Source organism: Pogona vitticeps, chromosome 2 (assembly GCF_051106095.1).
Source record: "Pogona vitticeps strain Pit_001003342236 chromosome 2, PviZW2.1, whole genome shotgun sequence".
In the NCBI taxonomy this organism is placed as follows: Eukaryota; Metazoa; Chordata; class Lepidosauria; order Squamata; family Agamidae; genus Pogona; species Pogona vitticeps.
This window is the reverse complement of record NC_135784.1, coordinates 137,201,971-137,223,289: the sequence shown is the minus strand read 5'-3', so window position 1 is coordinate 137,223,289 and position 21,319 is coordinate 137,201,971. Positions and strand designations below refer to the sequence as shown.

At 46.3% G+C, this 21,319-nt stretch overlaps 1 protein-coding gene across 2 annotated transcripts in view; it reads right to left on the bottom strand.

The window, feature by feature from the left end:
- The window catches only part of XYLT2 (xylosyltransferase 2), a 40,501-nt gene extending 20,936 nt beyond the window's left edge, over positions 1 to 19,565 (bottom strand). Inside the window, exon 1 of one of the 2 annotated variants that reach the window (XM_072990601.2) lies at positions 19,351 to 19,565. In XM_072990601.2, the coding sequence (XP_072846702.2) occupies positions 19,351 to 19,491 (141 nt within the window). In that variant the 5' untranslated portion in view covers positions 19,492 to 19,565. Of the gene's footprint in view, positions 1 to 19,318 lie in introns of both variants that reach the window. The other variant, XM_078386074.1, reaches the window with a different exon arrangement.
- Between the last annotated feature and the right edge of the window lie 1,754 nt (positions 19,566 to 21,319).

Sequence of the window (21,319 nt, the reverse complement as noted above, 5' to 3'; positions counted from 1 at the left end):
TTGCTTATCCCCGTTTCCAATCCACAGAGCCAGCGTTTTGTCCAAAGACAATCTTCCGTGGTCTCATGGCCAGCATGACTAGACATGGAACGCCGTTACCTTCCCACCGAGGTGCTACCTATTTATCTACTCACATTTTTACGTGCTTTCGAACTGCTAGGTTGGCAGGAGCTGGGACAAAGCGACGGGAGCTCACTCCATTGCGTGGATTCGATCTCACGACTTCTGGTCTTCTGACCTTGTAGCACTGAGGCTTCTGCAGTTTAATCCGCAGAGCCACCATGTCTCTTTTAAAGTCAAATTATTGTTATGTGACAATGACTGAAATCCTGTTGATCAACACAGTAAATTGCACTAGAGGAGGCCCACTGAATCAGTGGAAATTTCGTGGTAAAGGTAAAGTTCCCCTTGACAATTGTCCCTGCCCCCTAGAGTCATGTCCGACTCTAGGGTGCAGTGCTCATCCCCATTTCCAAGCTGTAGAGCCAGCATTTGTCTGTAGACAGTTTCTGTGGTCACATGGCCAGCGTGACTAGACACGGAACCTTCCCACCATAGTGGTACCTATTTATCTACTCACATTTTACATGCTTTCGAACTGCTAGGTTGGCAGGAGCTGGGACAAGTGACGGGAGCTCACTCTGTCGTGTGGATTGGAACTGTTGATCTTTTGACCTTGCAGCCCAGAGGCTTTTGCGGTTTAACCTGCAGCACCACCACATCCCCATATGCTGAATACCATGGCCTAAATCCAATAGCTATCCCTACTATAACAGACCCATTGAATCAATGGGATTTACATAAATGCTAAATTACCATTCAGCAAAGGATTCAATGCATCTGCTCCAGTTGGGACAAGCAATCAGATGTAGGCTTCTGCTATGTTTATTTGAACAGAGAGCTTAGAATTTTAAAGGGAGACCTACATAGACAGACAATGTGGTGAAGTGGTTAGAGGGACAGAGCAGAGGTGGCGAAGCGTGATCAAGAATCCATCAGGAAGAAACTGGACTGAAAATATATAAAGAGTGTTTCTTTTCGGATACTGTTCTGCCTATAGATACAATGCATGTTCATTCCAAGCCCCACTGACTTTGCAGTAGCTTGCCTCAATGGAAATGTGCACCACAGCCTGTCCCTTAACAGAGTATCATCCTCCGCAGCTACATCTCAAGAAGATTTTCCCCAACACATTTTGCTTTGGGCTGTATGCAGTTTTCCCTTCTCTCTGCATTAGACCAAGTGGAAAAAATTAATACACCCCCCCCAAAAGGAACAGCGGGAATCTCTCCCACTACAAAGTAACCGTAATCTTCTCAGAAGCGAAACTGACTGGATCCGACACAGCTTGCCAGCTGACCGAGGGTCAACGGCAAGGCTCCATCCCCTTGTACAAGATGCGAGGAAGGAGAGGCAATTACAGGAACACAGCGAGGCTTCCGCGTAACGTTCATAACTACCATGCAGAACCAGGGCTCACTTCCATAACGGGGAGCAGCTCCCCTCTGCTCTACAGAAAGAAGGATCTGCATGTGGCCTATGTTGTGTCTGGACTCAGATTTAATTGGTTCCTCACATACTCAGTATCCCATCAGTGAAGATAAGAGGAAGCCGTGGAGGTGCCTCCTCTCCTTTTCCTGCTCCTCCCGCAGGAGCAGGATTCGCCCTCATTAACGTAAAAGGTGGCAGAGTTATCTAACTGGTTTAGCAATACCTGGGGGGAGATTCTAACATGCCAATCTGGGGGAAAGGAGGTATCTGTGCCAAAGAAACAGCCATGCGAAAAGCCTGCAAGCCACTCCTTTCACACCTGGATCCCAATGAAAGCCCTCCCTCTGAAAACATAGATGCACAGGTTAAATGTTCTCCTGGATTTATTTCCGAGCCTAGATGTCCAGGTTCCGGCGGTGGCCAGGAGTGCCTTTGCACAGTTGAAACTAGAGTGCCAGCTGCACCTGTTCCTGGAGAAGTCTGATCCAGCCACTGTGAAACATGCTTAAGTTACATTCCAGCTGGATTACTATAATACACTCTATGGGGGGCCGCCTTTGGAAAGTGCTCAGAAACCTCAGTGGGTCCAAAACTCTCCATCCCAGATTGGTGACTGGTCCCAGGGATCACATAACCCCTCCTGTTACGGCAGCTCCACTGGCTACCGATCCGTTTCTGGGCAGAATTCAAAGTGCTGGTTTCAACCTTTAAAAGTTTAAAGGCTTTTAACAGCTTAGATCCAAACTATCTCAAAGGCTGTCTCTCCCTCTATGAGCCTGTCCAGGTCTTAATATCATCAGGGGACACTTTTCTCTAGGTCCCACCACCCTCATAGGTGCATCTGATGAGGACACAGGAGAGGGCCTTCTCTGTCGCTGCTCCCAGATTCTGGAACTCCCTCCCACAAGAGGCCAGTCTGGCCCCATCTTTGCTGTCTTTCCACAAGCAGGCAAAGACCTTTCTCTTCAGGGAGGCCTTCCCTCATTGACAGACTGTCTGTGACAGGTTTTAAAATGAGACAGTTTGAATGTTGTTGCTTCTAAGTCTATTTTAGTAATGCTTTACCTAACATTCTTAATATAATGATAACTATTTGCTTAATATTTGGGGGGGAAATCACTGGTTTTAGCTTTAATATTGTCTTTTAATGATGTAAGCCACCTTGGGTCCTTTCTCAGGAGAAAGGCAGGGCAAAATATTTTAAATAAATAGATAAACAAATAGATATTTCAGTCCCATTTCTTTTATTTCCCATTATTTCTTTTTATTTCCCTTCGCTTGTCCGAAGACAGTTTCCGTTGCCAAGTGGACTGCGTGACTAGGGAGCGCCATTTTACCTTCCCATCGAGGTGGTACCTATTTATCTACTCACATTTACATGCATTCGAACTGCTAGGTTGGCAAGGAGCTGGGACAAAGCGACGGGAGCTCATTCCGTCGCATGGTTTCGATCTTACGACTGTTGGTCTTCTGACCCTGCAGCACACAAAGGCTTCTGCGGTTTAGCCCCCAGCTCCACCATGTTCCCTTTCAGCTGAAGGTACCATGATGCAACTACAGAACAGTTAAAGGACTAGTTATGGCGAAGTGCCAGGTCTGGTGTGCAGCTATGGTTCGTACACGTATCAGTAAACTCCCAGGTAGTGGCCACTTGTGCAGATTTACCCAACCTTTGTTTGCTGGCAATTAGAGATGAGCACGATCTACTGGTGTGGTGTGGTTCATCTACTGGCCCAACAGCTGATCCATGTTTCAGTGCCCCACCTCCTTTGGTGGGTGCCCACTCCAAGGCAGCACCCAGGCTTCCCTGCCCTAACTCCTCTAAGTGCTGACTCTGAGTGGTCGCCCGCTGGAAGGTAAACAGAGCAGCTATACAGGCGGTAAACAAAGGGTGTCACACTGCCGAAAAAGCCGTTTGTGCCCATCTTTGATCGCAATGGATGAGGGATTTGTAATATTTTTAAACTTGCCTCTTTCAAACATACACACACACATATCCAAGGAGCTGAAGAGTTGCTCATTTTATACATGTTGGTTTGATCCACCCAATTTTATCCACCTTCACACTTCCCACCTATTTAACTTGGATTCTCACTTCTCCGGCATGGTTTGCCACACTTTCTTGCTGCAGAGGGAACACACTGTACTCCACTTGAAGGCACTTCTCATCCATATAAAGACAATGTTTAAAGTGGAGTTTGTGGGTGGCAATCTCCGTGGTGGCCACCGAAGGGCTAGCTGTGAAGTTCTTCAACATCTACATACTTGACATTGATGTGTAAGAAACAGAGTGAATTATTTGGAAGTGTCAAGTCACTTAAAACCAAACATGATTTCTTCAGCATCTTGCTTCCACTTGAGATATATCTCCCCCCCTCCCTCCCCGCTACACTGATGGGAAAATGTGCAATGTAAGGACACTAATCTGTAATAAAGCCTCAGGCGTGTCTGTTCACATGGACACAGCCTCCAAAGCAGTGTCGTTTTGGATGTGCATCATCCGTGCAGCCCTGAAAATGAACATGATTATTCACACCACCTCAGTTATAATTACATTGGCGAGGTTCAAGGCTCTTGAAGACTGCCGCTGAATCTCAACTGTATTGCTATGGGATGGTTAAGTTCACCTCACCAGCCTTCAGATTAGTATTTACTGAAATCATAGGTGGTCACAAATGGATACACTGTGCTCTCTCTTCATAATTACAGTAGTACCTCAGTTTACGAATTTAATGCATTCTCTGGGACGTTACGTAATGCGAAAAATTTGTAAACTGGAAAGCGGTTTGCTATAGGAACGGGGGTGTCGGTATAAACCTCCAGGCACAATGCATCCTCGAGAAACTTCCTTTGTACTGCAGAAAAAAATCGTAAACCAAGGCATTATTTTCAATGGATTTCCGTTTGTAAACTGAGAAGACAACAGAAAAGGACTACCTTTAAAAGTTCCAGTGCACCTCTAAGGGCCTCTACAAAGACCAAGGCTTCTTAGTGCACTACTTATATTAATGACCTAGCCTTCAATATCATATAGGTAAATAAAACTGATGATTCCCTTCCCAGCCTCTGACACTGTAACAATTCTTTGCATTCATATGACAGCCAAATCCACCAGGCCTGCAGCTATTGCCCTGCCCACAATCTACAGTATTAGTAATTTATTCCTTGAGAGGCCCATTCCTATGTTAACAAATTGCTGGCACTTTGTCTATTATCTGTATCCTCACCTGGTCATGAGGAGATATATATATATCTCCTCATGACCAGGTGAGGATACAGATAATAGACAAAGTGCCAGCTTTGTCTGTATTTTGTGTAAACACATGACAGATATTAAATAAATTGTGTGTGTATCTGTAAAAGCTCACATGGAAATAAAATGATTAGCCTTAAAGTGGTACATCTTTCCTCTCCTTTTGCCAATAACATAACCAGGCTCTGGAATATGAGGTCCTGTAGATGTTTTGGATTCCAGCTCCCATGAGGGAAGGGCCAAAGGCCCCTCACCTCATGTTGCAGCTCTCATCTGGCATGAAAACCATCACACGGAAGGGATGCTACACCAAGGCGTAGCTGGGGTGCTTGGTCTCTCAGGAGGCCAAGAGAATCATTCACCTTAGGATACAAGAATTGGATCTTTGAGGGAATTTTAGAAGTACACAGACCCTGGAAAACACGCCCCTGTGGAGACTGTGATACAAGAGGTTAAGAATGAATTTCAACCAATTCAGATGAACCCGGCTGCATGAATATCCATTTTGGTCTATTGAAAATGTTAGCCTGCTCGCCAGCCTGGCTGCCCCATCGGCAGGAAGGCACCGTTCCAATTTTCACTCATGTCCAGCTGGTCAGCTATCAACTCAGTCTAGTGCTGCTTTTTGTTCTTGTTTTTTCCCCCAACTAGGAACTCTGTCTGTGAACAGGCAAAAGGGAAGCAAAAATCAAAAACTTGCTCAGGTTTCCATGTCTTGCTAGGAAGAGAGAGAAAAGGCCAGAACTAGCAGAGATAACAGCTCATTAGTCACCAGGCTGAGCCATCTGTTCAGGGACGTGTAAACCTGTTTTCTCCACTCAGGAGGTAAGAGCCAAGGATGAGTGACATTGTCATATCTTCCTTCAAATCCACATATACCTGCAGAGCCATCCCTGCAGCTGCTAGAGCAGTGGTCCCCAACTTTGGATCCCCAGCTGTTCTTGGGACTGCCACTCCCAGAAACCCCGGCCCAGCACAGCGAGTGGCGAAGGCTTCTGGGAGTTGTAGTCCAAGAACATCTGGGGACCCAAGGTTCCATATACAGGTTGAAAAAGTAGGGAGACACACGCTTGTGCGCCTGCAGTCCACAATATATTTTGCCTGCCTGCCTGACTCTAGCCTGCTTCCATGAAGCAAAAGTACTTCCTTTACTCTAGGACCTGAACTCTTCCAGCAGCATCTGTGCCTGTGTCCATGTTTCTGCTCTGTACCACGTCCCTCCTCCCCTCCCACGGAAATGGCCACCGCATCCTCCTTCCAAAGGAAGATGCCCTTCAGGACAAAGAAGTTCTCCCCAGCATTCGACCTGGAAAAGGGAGTGACAAGGCAAAGCTGCCAAAACACCTGTCTGCTGTTCCCTCTCCCCCCTCCCTCCCCCATGCATGCTTGAGCATTAAGGACAGGCCTCCTAAATAGCAACAGCAGATGCGGCTGCAGGCAGATCCATCTCTCCCAGAAGGAGCTCTTAATCCAGCCCGTGACAGGTGAGAGCACATCCCTCCTGCTCTCGTCCTTCCTTCAGCTGCCAGTTAATGAACTCAGTGGCTCCTAATTGCCGTGTGGTGCCAAAGCAATTCCTTCTGCTAGAGCCACCGAGGAAGGAAAATACATTTCTCTCAACCCCTATTTCACGCTTCTGCAGAATTTCTCGGCCAAGCCTGTCCCTTCCCGAGTAGCTTCCCTGCTGCTTGTGCAACCGGCATGCTCCGATTTGCCCTCTCTCCTCGCCCTCTTGCACATTCTCTGCCAAGCACACGGAACTGGCTGCAGTTGCGACGCAACCGATGAGTGAAGCTTAGCTAGTTAAACCATCCACCAAAGATGGCCTCATAAGACTGATCTGTACCTCTAGTCTCCACATGCAGAGTCAACCTATTTGATCAACTATGCTCCCCACTGTGCCTTACGATATCCCATACCTTTGTACTGTCAGAGCTTACTTCGATGCCCATTCATGTAGGCAGGACTGAAATCTGTCAAGGCACATTTCAACTGTGGGCATGTGAATCTTGGACAGAACTGCCTCTGGCAACTGTGAACTCTCCAGAGTCTCAAGTGAAGGTCTTTTGCAAACCATCAACTGGGGGGTCCTAAGAAGATACTGGGATTAAATGTATGACACACACTCACACATACACAACACACCCTTCAGATGCAGAGCATCTGCCCTGCTACAAAACTAAGGCACAGGCCCCATCATGCAGCTGCGACCAAGATCAAGCTTCTCATTCTGCTCCTGTAACGGCTGGAAGCAGTCTTGAGGATTTAGCAAACCTTATTATCCTCAACAACACATTGTAAGTCTTCTATTGCCACACTTGGCTGGCCAGGCTGATGCCCTGCTTGAAAAATCAGGCTGAAAATTGTTTGCTAGGTGTTGCAGGTTGAGCTACATCTCACTTCTGGGTACTTGAAGCAGCATAGTTAAGGACTCCATTTCACTTGATCCTGTGGCCCCAGCTTTAATAGTTAGTTCAGAGGTGAGCAGTCTATCATCTAGATGTTTTGGACTACAGCCCCAGAAGACCCATATGAAGCATGGCCGTATGAAGACCTGTAGTTCAAAACACCTGGAGGGCACTTGGTTGTTCCACCTTTGTTCCAACCTACAGCCTCCTTTACCTGCATGTGCAGCTTCACTAGTCAACCTGAAGAAAGAAACCCAAACTCCTTCCACTCTTTGTCTGCCTAGTGAGTCACTGGGTTTAGTCACCAGATTACGGAGGGTGCTGGAATCCTAAACAGCAAGTGCGATCATAAACTCTCCTGAGTTGCAAGCGATCGGTTCAGCAGAAGATTCTTCTCATTCTGCCACTCTCTGTCAAGCTCATTGTTGCACATCCTTCTTCCCTCCCAACAAAGAACATCTCCTGGCTTGCTCTTGCCTTTTGCCCCCAGTTTGGGAAATTTACAAAAGAAATACGAACTGTTTCTATAGAACCAAAAACATTAGAAAAACCAAATCTACTGTCTGAGCTGGTTTACAGCCCACTCCAGGAAATTTGGGTACATGATCCTCTCTAAAAGCTATTAAGTCTAAACCTATCATTTCAAACTCATTTATCTTAAATTAACCTCACATGCTTTGTCTGAACTGTGGTCAAAAGCCAGTGCTTTGCAGTAACAAGGCAATTAATGAATGGCCTTTTCCACGTCTACTCAGAGTTTCTAAGATTGAAAAACCATTTGCATCCATTCATTGTTCGGGCTCTTGTGGGTCCTGCACAAAAATCTTTCTCAAATCTATCAGAATGGTGGAGGGAGCACATGAGAGCCATGTTTATAAATCAACAGTTACATTTTTATTCCACTTTTCCTCCACAGAGCACAAGGCATCTTCCATAAATTTCTGCCCCGTTTTATAAAGATTTCCTTGAGAGAGAGAGAGCGACTGAGCCAAGGTCCCTCAACAAGCTTCATGGCCACGTGGAGATGTGAAATCTAGTCCAAAGCAATTAGCTTGACAGATGTCCCACACTTTTGTTCCTGTTACAAAGTGTGGATTCTCGGAGAACTATGCATCCCACACAGTACCCAGAACAGCAACATGTGTGTGCAGACTGGTTGCATGCAGTGGAGCAGAGATTCTAACAGAGCCAAGAGTGGCCATAATCCAATCTAGGCCTGATTCCCTGAGACCATCTGCAGGGATACAGGCTGAGATTCCAATGGAGCAACCAATAGCAGAAGGCCTGGCTCCTGGCAAGTGCATGAGGCCCTGCACATCCAAAGGCTTCATTGTGCCTGCCACTCACAGGCCGTATGGCCAGAGGCTAAACAGAGTTCTTTGAGGAGTCAGCTTGAACACACACCAAACCATCCTAGCTAAGCAGACTATCTCCCAGCTTCACTCACAGATTGAACACCTGAAGCCCCAGGAGAACAAAGCAAAGCAAAACATGCTGCTTATATACCGCCCCATAGCACTTCAAGCACTCTCTGGGCGGTTTACAATTATACAGGATACACATTGCCCCCCCAGCGAGCTGGGTACTCATTTTACCGACCTCGGAAGGATAGAAGGCTGAGTCAACCTTGAGCCGGCTACCTGGGATTTGAACCCCAGGTCGTAAGCACAGTTTTAGCTGCAGTACAGCGGTTTAACCACTGCGCCACGAGGCCCATAAAAAATTAGGAGAAACAAATAAAGTGGAAAAAAATTATGTTATCCTGCTTGTTGGTCACTGTGAATCTTTCCACGTTCTCCTGCCTTCTGAGACATTTAGCAATCGTTGCCTACCTGTTTCAAAACAGGTAAAAAGGTAAAGGTTTCCCTTGACAATTTTGTCCAGTCGTGTCAACTCTAGGGGGCGGTGCTCATCCCCGTCTCCAACCCATAGAGCTAATGTTTGTTTGAAGACAATCCTCCGTGATCACGTGGCCAGCGCGACTAGACATGGAACACCGTTTACCTTCCCACCGAGGTGGTACCTATTTATCTACTTGCATTTTTGCATTTTGCATGCTTTCGAGCTGCTAGGTTGGTGGGAGCTGGGACAAGCAACGGGGGGCTCACTCCGTCATGAGGATTCAATCTTAAGATTGCAGGCCTTCTGACCTTGCAGCACCACCATGCTGGCCAGATACAAAACTGGCTAAGGCAAGGCTAATTGTGTAGAAAACAACAGTTCATCAAGTACTGTACAGCTTTTCCTGTGACACCTGCTGAAATTCCCTTTTCTGCGCAAGTCTCTAAGCACAGAGGGAGCCCTGTCCTCTTTTGCATCTGGTCACTCTCCTTCCTTTAAGCTCTTTCCTCACAACCATCAGAACAGAAAGAGAAAACATGGGACTTTCCAGTATGAAAACAGACCCTGTACACTGTCTGTTCAGAAGCTAAATGGAAAATTCCGCAAAAGCTCGAAACGGCTGCTTTGAGTTCCAAGCAAAAATGCGAAGGCCTTAACTGGAGAAGCTGGGGCTTCTGGGGCTTTGTATGTGAAGGTGGTGCTTAGAAATGTCACCTGCTGGCTTAGGAAACAGAGGAAGGTGTCATATAGGAGGTCAGATCAGAGTTTGGAAAAGTTACTTTATGTGAAAAGGGACTTAACAAATCAACTTCAAAACGTTTCTCTATAAAGTAGGTTACACTACTGCTAGGGAGACAATGTTGAGAATACTCCAAAAATGGTTATCTGGCTTCCCTTTGGCTCTCACACATCAACCCTGCAATGTCACCAATGGGTGGGAGAGGCCGTAAGCAAAAGGGGCCATATTTCAACACCACTGGTGGTTTTGCATAAAAAGTGGACCAGTTGTGGGAAGAGCTATTTAATGAAATAAACAAAATTAGAAAGAAGTCAATTACTAAATCCCCAGAACCAGCACTTCTTCCCTTGTTGTTCGGGGAGAATGAGTGAATTTTGCATAAACCCTTAATAGCTCGCCTTTTAATATCTGCCAGACAAACTATAGCCAAAGGATGGAAGAATATGCAGGGGGTATCAGTCACAGCAGGGAATTTTAGAGTGTGGCAAAGAGCACTGCAGGGAAAATTAAACATCAAACTGCGTATAGTTAAAAGGGTAAAGCACTTGGATTCTTCTACAACAGACTGGCACTCTTATAGTTTCTATGAATGAAACAGATAATAAGGGACTCCCAGAAGCATACAGGATTTATTGGTCTTCATAATATACTTGGAATAGATCTACAATTTTCCCAGGAAAGCCTCGTCACAAGATTTTGGATATGATCCTTTTTGCAAGGAATGGGAAAGAGAAGATTGGGAGGGAAGAAGGGTACAGAAACATATGAATTTGCATATTGATGAATATCGTTAATTTAAAAAATAAAAACATATTCAATTTTTTTTAAAAAAAATCTGAAAACCTACTTTTTTGGACTACAATTCCGACAAACATGGTCCAAAATCACAGTCCAGATAGTGACTTTCTCAAGCTCTGGATCTGATTATTTGTCTGTTTAGCCCACAGTTTTCCAACACAGCTGGAAGTGGCTCTCTGGGGTATCACACAGACAAAAATATTTCCTCACCCCAGAGACAGCAGAGATCAGATGAAGAACGTTTTGCACATGTTAACCACCACTGACTCACAGCCCTTGTTCTTTCCACTGAAATCCCTTAATTCTTGTCCTGAAGAGCATGTAAGAATGAGGAAATATTCACACAAGAAAACAAAGGATGAAGACAAATAAATATATTTTCCTCCTTCCTTATACTTCTGGTAAAACTGTCACCTCAGGAAGATACAAAAGCATCCCTAATGACAATGAACAAATTAAATGTTCAATGATCTGCTTCGAAAGCATCAATGGTATTCAAAGTTGTAGCTCTCAAGTCTCTTGACCTGTAGAAGAACTCACGTATTCTTCTCCGATCTCCTTTCTTCTAAACTAAGATCTAACAAGCAGCTAGACCTCAAAAGGGCTGGTTCTAGGCAGAGACTGAGGTGTCTCTGGGATAGGAATTTTCTTCCTTAGGAATTACAATCCTTATCTTCAAAAGTCACCTCATTCGCCTCTATATCCTTCACATGTTAGAGAATACCTCAAAGCCCTGTACAACAAATACTGTATTTTATTTCAAAACATTAAAATGCAAACCCTAAGATACAAAGCAGACAGGGGAGTGTCTAAATGGTGTTCTCTGTGTGTGTATGTAATGACAATCTTGGAAGTAGCTGCTGCAACGTGGAAGGGGCTGGTCGTGTGCCCAGTTGCAGACCTGCATGAGTGAGTGACCAGGCCCGCTCTACTACGCAGCAGCCCCTTCTCCAATTGTGTTCATGCACACACAGGAATTTGAACTGGATCCTGCCTTAACTCATCCATTAATATAACAATCAATTAAAATTGCTGCATAGCTCAGTAGTTTAGGAGGTTGTGGGTTTGATTCCTCACTGTGCCCCCCTTAACAGGGCTGGACTCAAGGATCCATAGGGCCCCTTCCAGCTCTGTAGTTCCAAGATGATTATTCTTAAAATATTTAAGCCACAATTTTCAACGCCACCAATTCCAACATTATGCCTTCAACTGAATGCATTGGAACCAAGCTGTGAAACGGAGTAATACAACTATGCTTGGGAAAGCCTGAATAGAAAAGGTGGTCTTAATGGGCTCGTGGTGCTTCCTAAACACAGTGGAGAGGGCATTCTGGGGGGGGGCACACTTCTGTGGAAAAGCTCTCTGACTGCCACCAGACACTATCTCTAGGTTATAGGGCAACGAGCAAGACTTCCTCCAAGGAAACCAGCAGTTGCCGTTTCTATATTAGAGAAAGAGATAGGTTAGATAGCCTGACCCCAAATTGTTTATTGTTTACTGATGTAAATAGCTCAACAGGTCTTGGGTACAGTGGACCCTTGACTTACAGATGGCTTGACTTACAGACTTTTTGAGTTACAGACTTCTCTGGCCGCAAAATTTAGGTTTGACTTGCAGACTGAGATTTGACTTACAGACCAGAAAAAAACCAAAATGGAACAAAAACGGCCTGTTACGGGATTAATCGGGTTTTCAATGCACTGTAGGTCAATGGAGACTTGACTTACAGACTTTTTGACTTGAGAACCGCCTTCCAATACGGATTAAGTTCTCAAGTCAAGACCCCACTGTACTCTGCACCTTGATTTGAGATTTGTGTCGGGGGGGTGTCTGCTGCAAATGTGCCATCAGAGGTACACAATTAATAAACTGCATCCAGCTAAATTTCTATAAACAATATAAAGGCTCTGAATACTTCCAAGAACAGTTTGACACACTTGTTGACTAAATGAATGGCAATTTTTCTTTCATCGTTTCGTAATGTCTTCCATGTCTCAACGTGCACTAGGATGTAGTATTACTGTGAGACTCTAATTTCCTTTTAGAAGGCACTCAGAGATAAATAAAATTAGCATTAAGTATTCATGGAAGTGTTTCTTATCTCTCCCAGTTCAAACACACTGAGCAAATAATCTTTTAGGAGACAAGCCATGTGACCTAGACAGATTTCAAGCATCCGAAGCCACGACAACTAGACTGCAATCAGGTTTACTCAGACATGTCACGCTAACTGTAATGGGACTTAGTGCCAAGTGTGCATGTTTTTGGAGGGGAGCCGCATCCTTTGTTGGTGGCTCTCTTATTCCAGAGCGGGGACTCTTGAGTGCACAAGGTAACCACCTCGGCCTCTCAGGCATTATAGTTTCAGCTTAACCCTCCTCAGTCTGGTACGCTCTCGATGAACTGGACTACAACTCCCATGATCCCTCACCCACTCCCAATGTAAGCAAAGAACATAGAGTGGAGTCTCGACTTACGAACGGCTCCACTTACATACTTTTCGACCTACGGACTTCTCCGGCCGCAAAATTTTACTTCGACTTGCGGCCGGAGAATCGACCTACGGATCAGAAGGGGGAGGCGGGGAAAGCGCCCAATTCCAATTCGGTGCTTTCCCCGCCTCCCCCTTCTAGTCCGTAGGCCGTGCCTCCGGATGCCTTCCAGGGCTTCTCTGCTGCCATGGGAGGCATCTCGGAGGTCCCCTGCTGCCGCCGATAGTGCTTCAGAGCCACTATCGACGGCTGGGGACCTCTGAGTTGCCTCCCATGGTGGTGAAGCCCTGCCTGCCGTCGCCGCTGGGAGCCGCGCCACGCCGAGCAACCCAAGCTATGCTTGGACTCCTGGATTTTGCCCACCCTGGGAGGCCTCTTGGATTCCCCGCCGCCGCTGATAGTGCCTCTGAAGCACTATCGGTGGCGGGGCGATCTCCGAGAGGCCTCCAGCAGCGGTGCCGAAGCCCTCAGAGTCCTCCGGCAGCGTTGATGGCTGCCGCGAGGGAGCTCCGAGAGGCCTCCGGCAGCCGCGCCAGAGCCCTCCAACAGCAGCAATGGCGGTGGCGGGGGACTCCTTGAAGACTTCAGAAAGGTAAGGTTATTTTTAAAACTTATTTTTAATTTTGTGTGTGTGGGGGGGGGTTTCTTGGGCGGGTTACAGATTAATGGGTTTTCAATGCATTCCTATGGGGAATGCATGTATTGGACTCTGTTCCAATACAGATTAATTCTGTAGGTCGAGACCCCACTGTATTCCCACAAAATATGTAATCCTGAAAAAGATCGCCTTCTTATAGTTCTATGTTTTGGACAAAGGCCTTCATATTATTGTGACCTGCTAGGATATGAAAAAGGGACCAAAAGGTCACCCTTTACTATCGGCAAAAGCAGCACCTCTTTCATTCCGGTATAATGTGCCGGATCCTTGTCTCTTTTACAGGCACTTTAAAGGGTTCTTCCAAAAGGGTCAGTGTCCTTTTCTCGTCCTCGGGCCCTCGCCACAGCACTTCTGCAGTCGGTGAACAGCGTGGCCCAAGTGTTCTGACTTAGATTCTGTACTGATTCTTCACCTCTTAGCCCACCCCAGCTCCAGCCTATACAGCCTGCCTATTATCTTTCAAGATACTTTCTTTGAAAAACAGAACCTTAGGAAGTTAGGAAGGAAAGCAAAAGGAAACAGATAAGGAGAGGAAGCTTTACAAACCAGGACCAACCTGAAAAACAGCTGTTTTAAGGGGGAACTAGAAAGCTAATAGAGAAACCCTAATTATCTCTTTTGATAAGTCATACAAATCTGTGGCTTGCAATATACCAAATGAGCATTTTTGCATATCATGAAAAGAATCCCAGATCAAGAGCTGCATGTGTGTAAGAGACACTCCACAACATACTAGAACAATAACATCAGAATATTCAAATTAAATTCAGTAGCACTTCCTGAAATGAGACTTCTGAGCACTACAGCAAAACCAACAAAAAGTCTTGTGGTACTTTATACACCAAAGAATGCGCAACGATATACACTTGGATGGACACCAAGGTTCCTGCTAAGCTGGGCATGTGTGTGTGTGTGTGTGTGTGTGTGTGTGTGAAGAACCAGGGGAAATCTGGATAGTAGAAATTTCTGTGGAAGAATCCAATGGTAATATTATACCTTGCCATTAGTGTGTCTTAGCAGCTGTATTTAGTCAGGAAGACACACTCGTTGCACTCAAGCTTCCCTGAATTCGTTAACGGGCTCATATTCCTTCAAACACCTTAGCAATGCTGTGTCTTCTTCTGAACCGAATGTCCGTTATACTTTATTCACAGAATCGCAGGACTCATTCCTACCATTAGGTGGAATGAGACTACAGTGTTCTACAGCAGATTTTTGGTGTAATGAAAATGTAGCTAATTGTTGCTCATGAATTATTGTCTGTGTGTGTGTCTGTGTATTTCTGATGGTGTGGGGTGTCATGTTGAATAATAACTAGCTTTGGTTATTCTGCACCATGAGGAGGAGGAAAGACACCATTTGCTGCTTCATCTTAGGCACCAGGATGTCTTGGACTACTCTTGTATAACTTGGAGACAAATGGCCGACTGCATTCTATTTATGGACCAGGGTGGAGAGGTTCAGAAGATCTTTCCCTTCAGCTTTTAAAGAACATATTCTTAAAGACTCTCATAACATCTGATTTTCCAAACCCAGGACTGAAAAACAAAACTCTTCATAATTAGATGGTCACATGGATAACTTAAGTGCCATCTAAGTGATTCCTGTGGTAGACACAGGAGGGATGTAGACGATCTAAACCAGGAAGACTATTTGTCTGTTTGAGTAAGCTTTTTTTTTTACATAAAATGTAACTGTATGTCAGCAGACTCTGGCGGTTAAGCCTCCCAGTGTGGCTTTGAAAACTTTCCCAAAGATGATCAAGAACATGGAGGAAAACCATGCAGACTCCAAACACTGCAAAATCAATGAAGGATAACATAGAGTTGAGTGGTTTAGTGGTTAGAATGACAGACAAGGACTTGAGAAATCTGGGTTCAGGTCCCTGTCTGGTCATAGAAACTCACTGAGTGGTTGAACTGGTAAAACCACTTGGGTGGTTTTCCACATATTTCACATACTTTGAAAATCCTCTTAGGATGGCTATACAGTGGTGCCTCACTTGACGGGGTTAATCCGTTCCAGCGAAATCGCTGTAGAGTGAAATCGTCGTCAAGCGGGGGGGAGGACATTGAAACATTAAAAACCGGTTAATGCATTCCTAATCGTCCAGTGAAGATCCTCCATAGGGCGGCCATTTTCCGATGCCTGTACAGCGAAAATTAAGTCCTGAAAACAGCGGGGGGAGCCATTTTGCACAGCGGGTGGCCATTTTGAAACCCGACGATCAGCTTTTTTCTGATCATCGTAAAGCGAAAATATAGTTCCCGAAGCAGGGAACCGATCATCGTAAAATGAATTTTTCCCATTAAAACATCGTTTTCTCGTTTAATGAGGTAATCATTAAGCGGGCACCACTGTACAGTAAATTGAAAGTCTTGACAGGATATATAATACAATATGGAGTTTGATTATCTGACTACACCACACGGTAGTCCAAGTATTCAGAAGCTTTACAAAAGTTGAGCTTCTGTTCAATTTTTGTTTCAGAGCAATCATAATTATTCCAGTTTATACACATGTATGATTTATATTGTTTGCTCAAGGCCTATTTCGTGCAAGAACAAGCTGAATGATACAGCTCGATTATATTTCTCACATGTAGCAAAGAGGTAATTTCAAAAACATTTTAATGTTGCCACTCTTTAATTTCATAACTAACGGCTGATTTAGTAGTGATCTTTGATAGAGGCTTCCACCACCAGCCCCAGTTTATGCCTTCAGTAAATACATGGATTCCCACTGTGAACAGTTCAGGTGTATTCAGACCACAAGTCCGCTCATGTTTGCGATTTCTGTGAATACAGTATGTACATAACTGACCTGAGTGAAGCAAGGGGGGAAACCCAAGTCAGCTCAAACTTGGAACCTTAGAAGTAAATACTTATGTGAACTGGCCCTTCAGAGCCATAGATGGAAGTATAGTAAGGCTGCCTCCCATACCTACCAGCCACAGGCCAGCAACCCCTACATCTGAAGCAGGTTAAATTAAGGTTGTCTAGACATTGTTCATTTTCACATCAGCCATAGCCAATGGTGTGGAGAGGCAGGAGTTCCAACATCCTCTGGAGCAGTGGTCCTCAACCTTGGGCCTCCAGATGTTCTTGGACTTCAACTTCCAGAAATCCTGGCCAGCAGAGGTGATGGTGAAGGCTTCTGGGAGTTGTAGTCCAAGAACATCTGGAGGCCCAAGGTTGAGGACCACTGCTCTGGAGGACCATTAGTAAGTCACCTCACTCTGGATTTGAAGATACAAAAGGAAACCTGTTTCTGCCCCCTTCTGCTCATTGCCACTTTCCAAAGCAAGTCTCCACAAGAATTCTAATCCAAAGGTCAGTATTTTGCACTGACTTACAGAGATGGCCCTAAATAACTTTAATATCACCCACTATCCTGTGCCAAGCTGGCTGGCTGCAACAGTTGATCCCATGGGATACAGGGATGTCTGTTTTGCCTCCTGTAAACATCACTTGTGTGAAAAGCCTTTGTTGCATTGCAGGAAGGATAGTGAAGTTCATATGTTTGATTGACAATTGTTTAATTAATAATCATATATTGTTTAATTTGTCCTTTAATATTTAACTTACTGTGTTTTTACTCTAGGACTAGAGTAGTCCTAAAACGAGCTGGATTTTTTAGCATGTATACATTACTGAAACAGCGACCTTTACGTTGGCTTGGGCACGTTGTGAGAATGGCTGAAGATCAGATTCCAAAATATCTCCTATATGGAGAATTAGTGCAGGGAAAGCACCCCAGAGGGAGACCACAAGGGTGTCTGCAAGCGGGATCTGAAGGCCTTAGGAAAGGACCTCAACAGATGAGAAACCTTGACATCTGAGCATTCAGCTTGGAGGCAGGCGGTGCATCTTGGCATCTCCCAATATGAAGAGACCCTTGTTCAGCAGGCCGAGGCAAAGAGGCAGTCCCAAAACCAGCAAAATCAGGGAGCTGGACAAGGGACAGGTTGTATTTGTCTTCAGTGTGGAAGGGATTGCCACTCTCAAATCGGCCTCCTCAGCCACACTAGATGCTATTCCAAGTCCTCCATACAGAACATGTTACCATAGTCTCTCAAAACTGAAGGATGCCTAATCACATGTGTTTTTAATTCTGTGACTTTTAATGTTGTGAGCTGCTTTGGGTCCCTTGTTGGGAGAAATGTGGCATATAAATAAAACTAACAATAACAATAATACGGCAAATCACTACATACAGATAGTTCACTTTGTATTCATTCACTCTCTTGAGCAATTTAAGGTAGTCTCTAGATAGGTAACCCAACACCAAGCTATAGCAAAACAAAAACATTCTTGGACATCCTTTGTTATTTCCCAATCCATCAGTTCCTGTCCTTCTAAATCAACAGCTCATTACCTGAGCTGATGACCTCTAGATGTGCTGGACCTACAATGGTGCCATGTTGGTTGGAGGTGATGGAAGTGGTCACCCATCCATCACTCAAGGAGGCACCAGGCCAAGGAAAGCTGTGTTCAAGATTTTACTGTCTCCTGGCCTAATGCGATCTCACATCCTGTTCTACCACATTTCTGAAACAGAGAAAAAGGGCCACTGCTTGATAAGACAGAGGTCTTGTTTTCTTCCTCTGATCTGCCCCTCTCTCCTCCCAAGAAGGCCTCCAGCTCAAACCCTGGTATTTCTACTTAACAGTCCCCTTGCGTGACCACTGTAAGAAAAGAGGAGGGCGGACTGGCTGTTCCTTTGTGCTCATTATAAAAAGACCCACAGTGAGATGTGCCAACTGCTCCGCCGGTTCCATGCCCAATCTGATCTAAACAGCTACTCCAGGTCTTCGAAATGGGCACATACAATGGAGTGCTCTCTCAACAGTCAGTGCAAGACCTAAGGCATCACAACAATGTCTTGTTTCCATAGCAAAACACACACACACACCCCAGACACACAGCCTCTCAGTAACTTCGTAACATTTGCTTCCGAATTTCTTGGGGGAAACCTCCACTGCATTCCGGGCACATAATTCAGAAGAAGGAAAAAATGCCTCAGACAGGGCTGGGGGGGGGCACCCTTCATAGGAGAGGCGTCCTTCTTTCTCCCTCTCTTTCGAAATTTAATTCAACGACGGTCAGTCCCCAGGCCCAGAACACGGCCCCCTCGCATCACACACAGGTGATTCCCTTACTAACTGCTCTTACTTGCTACGGAATCGTCCCGACCTTGCCACACGAGCACGAACTCCCACAATTCCCAATGCACAACCATTCCACCCCCTCTCGCAATACCGTGGCAATGGTAGCCCACCTCAAAAGAAGCTCTCTCCCCACCCCACCGCACTCCCTTTGCTATCCCCTCTGATCCTAATGCATGGGGACGCCAACGCATCATCATCATCGCGCAGGCAAACAGAGCAGTTCCGACGGCCGGCGGGAATCCGGAAAGCACCACCACTTTGAGATCACCTCCACAGCCAGCCCCCCCCTCCAGCCGCCCATCAGAAGCCCCACCAAGCGGTTAGGGGGGAGTGCACCTCTTGCAGCGACACCCCCCCTCCAAGGCGCCCCCGTCTCCCTCCGCCTGCTGCTGCTTCGCGGCGCCCCCCAACCTGGGCCGTGCGCCCCCTCTCTCTTTCCGGCACGATCCGAGCGCTCTCCCGGCGGCACTGGCCGCTGCCCCCTTCCCTTCCCTTTTACCTCTCCCGGGTCGTCTTCCTCCAGGCTGCTGAAACTCCACACCACCAGGCCCTGGATGAGCAGGATAGCCAGCGCCGTGGCGATCGCCAGCTTGTACCGGCGAACCAGCTTCTGCACCCGGACGCTCGCCACCATCTTCATTCCGAGCAAGGGAAAGAAAGAGGGCGGCAGAGGCGAGGAGAACCCTGCAGACCGCGGGCGCGAGCACGCACGGCGCGGCAGAGCGCGGGGGCGCGCCCGCGGTGGGCTAGGCGGGGCGGGGCAGGGGGGGCCGGGAAAGGCAGGCGTGTGAAACCGTCTGCCTAAAAAACAAGAGAGCCCTTCGGGCAGGCAAGGCGAGGCAAGCGATCCGGCCAGGCAGGGCTCATGTTCTGAAGCCTCCTTGCAGGGAGCGGGCTTGGAAGGGATCGGGGCTGATATAATGTGTGCTGCACGGGATGGTCTTTGCCAGAAGCTCCACCTGGAGGACGCCTGCCTAAGCAAGCCTCCTCCTGCCTTTGCTCTTTCCTGGTGTACAATCGGGCTGTGTGTATAGTTCTAACGCTTCGCCTTTAAGTCATGCATTCGCTGGCACACGCGCGCGGGAATGTTTAATTTCACGATTAAGCTAGAGGCAAAAGAGAAGGGCGGCCAATTCAAACACTGCCTGCGACCCGATATGAATAGCAGGAGACCCCCCCACCCCCACCCCTCGCCCGCTTCCTTTAGACATCTGTCTTCATGAAGGAACCATGTCCCCGAAAGCTGGCGCCTTCTGGGGTCCTTCCCTACATCGGGTGTGTTTTTGGTTAGCCTATCAAGATACCGCCTTAATATAGCGTTTTGTACCAACCTGTCTGCCCTCCGTATGCGAAAGTGAGGGTGTGGTAGATTTTTCTGTTCTTGAGGCCAGGAGCAGATTTGGGGTTACAGATGTGGAAGAATATTTTAGTCTGAGAAATTTAAAAGCTATCTTTGTATCTGTTATCACTCTGTCTACAGAATGGACAGGAAAAGTGTGGCTCTCAAGATAGGTGTTGGGGCGTGGCTTCCACCATTCCAAGCCAACTGGCTGTGTTGGCTAGAACTGATGAGAGCTGGCAGCCCAACATCTGGAGGGCCGCAGTTTGCTTGCCCTCCGCTCAGTGAATTAGATTCCTGGCCACAGAGCTGAGAGTTCAGTTCTGCACTGTCAGTTCCAGGAGAAGAGCCAGTCTAGGTAGTTTGGAGTAATCTGCACAATCCCAGAGTATCCAACCCCCAGAAGGGAATGGTAAACCACTCAAGTATTGTATACTGTACCTAGGAAACCCTGGGAAGGGCAGTCATAAGTTGGAATCAGTCTGACAGCACATGATCATCGCTATCATTATGGCAAAGCTACTTCTTGGAAAGTCAAAGGCAATGGTCAGAGAAGTGTTACTGTACTTGCATGTGAGAACAGCAAAATGCACCAGAGATTCTCTTCTAGAAATTAAACTCAACAAACACATTTTCAAAAAAAAAAGCAGATCAGAGTGTGTCAAAAAAACAAATGGAACTTAAGTGTCTGTGGTCCCTGAAGAGCTGATACAGACTCAACCACTGATTCAGGCCTTAGTGGCCTGAAGGCTTTCATGGCCAGGATCCGATGGTTGTTGTGGGTTTTCCGGTCTGTTTGGCCGTGTTCTTCAGGTTTTCTTCCTAATGTTTCGCCAGTATCTGTGGCCAGCATCTTCAGAGGACAGGAGTCAGAACTCTGTCTGTGCTCTGTTGCAGTTTGTTGGATAGTTCAGTACTTATAGCTGTGGGAACAGCTTTCCAGGAGATTGGGTGATGATGGTGATCAGCGTGTTTTTGTTGATGATTTGTCACTGTGATCGATGAGTGTCATTAGCTGGTCTTTTGTGCGCAGTGATCACTGGTCCTTGTGGCTGGGTAGAGGTTGTTGACCTTTTGTAGGCTGTATTTTCAGTGCTGGGAGCCAGGCTTTGTTGAGTTTTAAATTTTC